Source organism: Scomber scombrus, chromosome 8 (assembly GCF_963691925.1).
Source record: "Scomber scombrus chromosome 8, fScoSco1.1, whole genome shotgun sequence".
Lineage (NCBI taxonomy): Eukaryota > Metazoa > Chordata > Actinopteri > Scombriformes > Scombridae > Scomber > Scomber scombrus.
Genome location: NC_084977.1, coordinates 26,760,683 through 26,767,683, shown reverse-complemented (window position 1 = coordinate 26,767,683; position 7,001 = coordinate 26,760,683). Strand labels below are relative to the sequence as shown.

The window sequence follows — 7,001 nt, the reverse complement described above, 5'->3', positions numbered from 1 at the left end:
TCAGTGTCCTGATAAAAACAACATTTTTACCTTAATGATTTGGAGTCCAGAAAAAGATGTCATACAGCTTTGGAAACGTATCAATTTTATTCATTTCTACATGATCATGCTGTTTGTCAGGGATCATCAAATTTAGCAAACTAGAAATAACATACTTTAATTGCAAATTGAAAAAAGGTAGCATCATATTGTTTAAGTCATTTTTGTGTACCATACTTTTAAGAATTACAGTATAGGTACCTGTATAATGCATATGCACAACTTCCAGTATGTTAATAACATATGTCCAAATTACACACATCATGACATTTATCATATTTGGCCATTCAGTACACTTACAGCCAAATAATGAATTTCTATTTGCAATAGTTAAGCTACTATATAACCTAATTCATTATATATATACAGCAGATGTTCTGTTTTTATTGTACAAAAAAAATTAACTGTACAATAACCTATTCAGGTAGTCTTTACTGTCTTTTCCAACAACACAGTGGTTTCAGTGTTTTCTTTAAAAAGTAATCTGAACTGATGCGTACAGTTAATAAAAAAATCACTCCAACTTCTGTTATACGGAATTCACCTTAACGAAATAAGTCAGTTTATATAAAGTATAGGGCTATTTTCTATATTATTTTGACCTCACATGAATCTTGCTGCAGTATTTGAAGGCTGACAATGATTTTAATGGATTTTCTAAACCAGGGGTAGAAAAATGCATAGATCAGGGGATTGAGACTGGAGTTACAATAAAATAGCCAAATTTGAGCAGATGACCCATCAGTTGTAGTGTCCTGTCCTGCTAGAGAAGGACAGTAATATGGACAGAGACAAACTATAAACAATAGTAGGACAATGCCAAGAGTTCTAGCAGCCCTCATCTCAGATTTCTTCACAACTACAGTCAGAGTTCTTGATTTGACAGCTACAATTTGAGATCGCATAACACGTGCCTGTGACACAGCCACCACAAACACTCTAATATAGAGAACTATGATAACAGTAACAGGGCCGAAAAAAGTGACAATAAAGTCTACTACACCTGGTATGTATCCTATGATAAGTGTACATTCTTGGGAGCAGGGATTGAATACGTCTATTTGGGACAAGTGATCTTTTAATATTATGACGTTATAGATAACAGAACAGATCCAACACAAAGACACACAGATTTTAGCTCTGCTTGGTGTTATCATTGAAGAATAGTGCAAAGGAGCACAAATAGCCACATAACGGTCCACTGATATGAGCACCATACTTCCAACAGAGGAAGAAGTGAGAGTAAAGGTCAACAAAAACAAGAGAGCACATGTGATTTTGTCCAGAAACCTGCAGGACTGCTGGTCAACTGCAGCTGGCATCACTGCAAGACCCACAAGCAAGTCAGACACAGCCAGGGAGAGGAGGAAGACATTGGTGGTGGTATGAAGCTGCCTGGAGAGGAAGATTATGATTGTACTGATTAGTGGCAGTTCCCTGACATGTCTCATATTCAATCCGCGACACAATGCAGATGAGGTTAAATCACAGCAAATATTGTAAGAATACAGAATATTTTACTTTTATAGACACAAGATTACAAAAAACAAAGTCTACATGAAAAAAATCTCCATACTTTGTTTGGCGGAAATGGAGATGATCATGACTACTGATATTGTTACACCTTTATACAGAGAAGCCAAATGACAATTACATGTTTTATTTAAAATTTAAGTACTGAGGTCTTTATCCTCTTTAACTTTTTAAAAACACACTTAAAACTTTTGTTTGCAGGGTGGACTAACAGCCCAAATTTAAAAAAAAAACATAATTTAATGAAAACTGATATTCAGCACACTACCAGCTGTAATAATTAAAAAAAGTATCTGTGCCTGAAATGAGAGATGGAGATGACAACCAACAGGTTGAGCGTCACAGTGAGCAAAACGATGCAGTACAACAGTGTTCTGATGAGTGTGGCTTTGGGAGAAGCCAGCGTTGACAGGCAGGAGGTGTTGAGAGGAGGAGTGCAGAGCTCAACCTGTTCCATTGTCTCTACCATCATTAGAGGATGTGACCAGACAGCTGCTGAAGTCTAGCAACCCTCTGATTCCCTTCTTAACTTTAACTAATCTTCCTTACTTTCCCCATGAACAACCCCCAACCGAACTCCTCCTACTTACTAACTGAACTGAACCTACATAGTTGACTGAAAAAAAGGAAACTTACTGACTTGACTGAACTAAACTTTCAAGGAAAAGAAAACAATTTGCATCTGAATAGGAAATAAATGTGGACATTTAAATAGTTTTAAACTGAATATGATACTACCTGGATAACAAAAGAACTGAAAAGTGGACACTTTAATTTATCTATTTATTTTGGTTAATATTTGAAAAAAAGTCATATTTCCGTTGGTCTATTATTTTGGTAAAATCCAAGTTAACATGCAAAAGGGTAAACTCTTTGTTTATTAATTCTTTGTGTTATAAATCTACTTATCCTCCATCTCATTAAAAGTAGTGGTTACAATTCCAATGTTCCCACAAGCAGAATGAATACAACAATTTATCAATATAACTTCTACAATTTTGTCCAACATATGCACAGTCCTACCCACAACAGTAGATACTTGTTACAGTACAGACAGGGAGACCCAATTGCAGTTCCAGTTCAGAGTTTTTATTCTTCAAAGTCAATCAACAAAAAACTTCAGCCAGTAGGGCAGTTCAAAAGTCCACAACAAAAATCCTCACTCGTAAGAGGAGTAATCAAAAATGCAAAAACAGAAGCTTTGCAGGGAAGAAAAACAAGCAGAATCCAACTAGGAGAACAAAGAGGTCAAACTTCTAGTTCAGGGCTCCAACAGCACTCACAGAGAGACGGACAGGACAATCTGACACAGAGCATGGAGTGAGCAGAGTTTAAGTAGGCCAATCAATTAGGCCAGCATAATCAGGGGCAGGTGGCAAACAATTAAGTAATCATGGGCAGTTCCAGCCAAAACCACATGGCCAGGCCGTACACAAAGGAACCACCAGAGGGCAGGCAAAAAGGTAAACAAAACATGACAGAAAGTGACAGATAGTGACAGTACTCCCCCAAAAGACGCCCCATGGCGTCATTAAGGTGCCGTGAGTCTCTGCCGCCTGAAGTCAGCAATGAGGGACGGGTCCAAGATGTCACGGGCCGGGATCCAGCACCTCTCATCAGGGCCGTAGCCCTCCCAGTCCACGAGGTACTGGAGACCCCGGCCCCTCCGTCGGACATCCAACAGACGGCTTACAGTGAAAGTCTCAGCGCCATCAACCAACCTGGGAGGTGGGGGGGGGCTTCGGGGAAGGGTGCATGGGGCTTGTAATGAAAGGCTTAATCTTGGACACATGGAAGGTGGGATGGATGCGGCGGAGGGAAAGGGAGCTTCAGCCGGACTGCAGAGCGGCTGATGACCTTGTCGATAGGGAAGGGGCCAATAAAGCGAGGGGATAGCTTTCGGGACTCTGTCTTGAGGGGAAGGTCTTGGGTTGACAGCCAAACTCGCTGCCCTTGGCGGTAATGGGGTGCTTGTGATCGGTGTTTGTCAGCCTGCCTCTTCATTCTGGAGGATGCACGGAGTAGAGCAGAGCGGGTGAGCCTCCATGACCGCCGGCAGCGGCGGATGAAGGCCTCTGCGGAGGGGACCCCCACCTCTCCCTCCTGGTGTGGGAAGAGTGGTGGTTGGTAGCCCATGGGGCATTCAAATGGGGATCGACCAGTGGAGGAGGAGATGTGGGAATTGATGGCGTACTCCGCCCAAGGCAACTGCTCACTCCAGGTGGTAGGGTTCTGGGAGGCCACACAGCGCAGCACTGTCTCCAATTGCTGATTGGCCCTCTTGGTCTGGCCGTTTGTCTGAGGGTGATAACCAGAGGACAAACAGTTTGCAAACTGTTACTGGCGAGCGCTGGATTTTACTGGGCAAGAAGCGATGAAGTGCCCTGCCTGTCCACAGTACAGACAGGATCCAGTGGTCATCCGCCTCTGTCTCTCTGCTGGGGTAAGACGGGTGTGGTCCACTTGCATCGGCTCTGGATCAGGAGTGCTGGTGGTCGGCAGAGTGGTAGCCATGTCCCTGGCCAATCTGGAGCGAATGGAGAAGGCTCTCCTACCCGGGCGCTGTTGCAGCCTAGAGTCAATTCTGATGGCCAGGTCAATCAACTCCACGCAGGTCGATGGGAGATCATGTGACACCAACTCGTCCTTGATTTCATCTGATAGGCCATTCAAGAAGGTGTCAAAGAGGGCTCCTGCGTTCCAGGAAGTGGATGTTGCCAGGGTTTGGAAATCAATGGCGAACTCTGAGACAGAACGGCGACCCTGGCGCATGTGTAGCAGCTCCCGTGCAGCCTCATGGCCATGTTTAGAGCGGTCGAAGACTGTTCTCATCTCGTTACGGAACTCACGGAAGTCCTCACAGACATGTGACTCTGCCTCCCATAGGGCTGTTCCCCATTCTCTTGCTCGCCCAGACAGTTGAGTGAGAACATAGGCCACTTTAGCTTGGTCAGAAGGGAAGGTGGCAGGTTGAAGTTGGAAGATGAGTGAGCACTGAGTAAGGAAGGAATGGCAGGTGCCGGGCTCACCAGAGTACCTCTCAGGCGGGGGCAGACGAGGTTCATGAGCGGCCGTAGGTGTTGAAGCAGAAACTGAGCGTGCTAGCTGCAGGGGCTGAATCTGGGCGGCCAGGTCTCGGACACTTGCAGCTACAGAGTCCAATAGAGTGGAATGTCTTCCAAACACAATTCCTTTCTGTTCCAGAGCACTCCTCAGCTGGTTCTGGTCCGCTGGGTCCATCTTGGTCAGATTGTACTGTTACAGTACAGACAGGGAGACCCAATTGCAGTTCCACTTCAGAGTTTTTATTCTTCAAAGTCAATCAACAAAAAACTTCAGCCAGTAGGGCAGTTCAAAAGTCCACAGCAAAAATCCTCACTCGTAAGAGGAGTAATCAAAAATGCAAAAACAGAAGCTTGGCAGGGCAGAAAAACAAGCAGAATCCAACAAGGAGAACAAAGAGGTCAAACTTCTAGTTCAGGGCTCCAACAGCATTCACAGAGAGACGGACAGGACAATCTGACACAGAGCATGGAGTGAACAGAGTTTAAGTAGGCCAATCAATTAGGCCAGCATAATCAGGGGCAGGTGGCAAACAATTAAGTAATCATGGGCAGCTCCAGCGAAAACCACATGGCCAGGCCGTACACAAAGGAACCACCAGAGGGCAGGCAAAAAGGTAAACAAAACATGACAGAAAGTGACAGATAGTGACAATACTCACTAGACCTAGTGTTTACACTTGGTTTGAATCTAAACTGTCTCTGCATCAGAGACCTTGTTCTCTGACCATATGTGTGTCCTGTTTAATATTGTTTCCCAAGCTACCATAAAACCCCAAAAGCAAAAGTTACACTTTCATGTTTTCAATAAACACACAGCTCAGTTATTCTCATCATTTTTTAACACTGCCAACACCACTAACAATTTGCCCTTTCTCACCAACACAATGACCAGTTGGACATCTTCAATCAGTTGTGCTTATTTATCCTAGATATGGTCAAAACTTAACTCAAAATTGTGCCATGTGAACAAAAAAATGTGTAGCATTAAAAGAACATATAGAAGATTTGAATGTAGATGGAAGTCCAGTAAATTGTAGGTTCATTACTCGCTGCTCAAGGAATTACCATATACCCCAAAACAGGCCAGGGGAAAAAACAAGGGTGGATAAATCTCTTAAAACAACTTCTACTTCAGAGCTCTCCCCAATGAAAACCTGCTTTTCCAGGAGGTGCTGATTGAGTTTCTTATTTGGCAACCTGCCATACAACTGTGAGGGATCCCAATAACCTCTCCTGCCTGGGCTGTTAACATGGGGAGTTCCTCTGTATATGACCAGACTCTGCAGTCTTTACAAAGTGGCCTTACTTGGGTATCCCACTGAAACCCACAGGCTTCATAGGAGGAGATGGATATTGTTGATGGATAATAGCCCTCCACAGGGTTGCTAAACTGCCTTAATAGGTGTATCTGGGTTGCAATCCATTGAACGGTGCTTGACATTATTCCAGCCTGCTATAACTTTAGCTCCTTAGCTCCTTTGCTAGAGTCTTCCCCATTGCCGACATCTGAGTTATAATGTTGTGTTGTAATTCAATTCTTAACTTGTGTCTGAGCTGTTGGAGCTCCGTCTGGGTTCCCACTATTGGTGTAGAGGTTGTTGAATGGGTTGATGAACGGGCTGCTGGGACTGCAACATCAGCTTCACAAGTCCGATTGTTCCCTACCTCACCATTCCGTAGCAGCTTGTTTTCGAATGCCTTTGCCCAGTCCTAGTCTAGGGCCTATGCATTTGCTTGTACAAACATTGTCCCCATTCTTAGTCAAATCTGTTGCTGGACTGGGTCATGTTGTAGGGCTACGGTGAACTGGTCTCTTAGCCTGGGCCGTGACCTATGGGACAGTGTCAACTTAGGTGATGTTGAGTACCTGATGGAGGTGATTGGTCAAATTCAGAACAACCCACAGGCCCTGATGGAGGTCTCTTCTTCTAGGCAGGCCAGGAAATATTTTTAATTTCCAATACCTTTGCAGCACAGCTTATAACATCACTGTATGCTGCTGACGCTCAGCTTGGGTCAGCAAGCCTTCTGGGACCTTTACTTGAGTCATAGATAACTTTGCATTTATATTAGATAATGTAGCCTGTACATTGCATTTTTAGTGACCTGTATATTTTCATTAAAAAAAAGAAAAAATGTTGTTTAAAACAACATTTTTCTCTTTTTGGATTTAGGTTTATACATTTAGGAGATGAAATCATGAATGTTTAATACCACATTTGAAACACTAACATCTTGCTTTGTAACATGTTGAAACAGAATGTCTTCATCTCGATCTCACAGATTTAGGTAAAGTAAGAGACTCCAGTCTGTTTGTTTACAGCATTTTTACTGTATCCTTCCCAGTGCCCTGTACTCTAGAGA

The 7,001-nt window shown here is 43.4% G+C and overlaps 1 protein-coding gene across 1 annotated transcript; it reads right to left on the bottom strand.

Moving 5' to 3' along the window:
- Window positions 1-626: 626 nt before the first annotated feature.
- Window positions 627-2,044, bottom strand: LOC133985040 (trace amine-associated receptor 13c-like). The gene is made up of 2 exons (XM_062424591.1): window positions 1,872-2,044; window positions 627-1,434 (listed from the first exon to the last, which is right to left on the bottom strand). The coding sequence occupies exons 1-2, from the start codon at window positions 2,042-2,044 to the stop codon at window positions 627-629; spliced, it is 981 nt and encodes a 326-aa protein (XP_062280575.1).
- Between the last annotated feature and the right edge of the window lie 4,957 nt (window positions 2,045-7,001).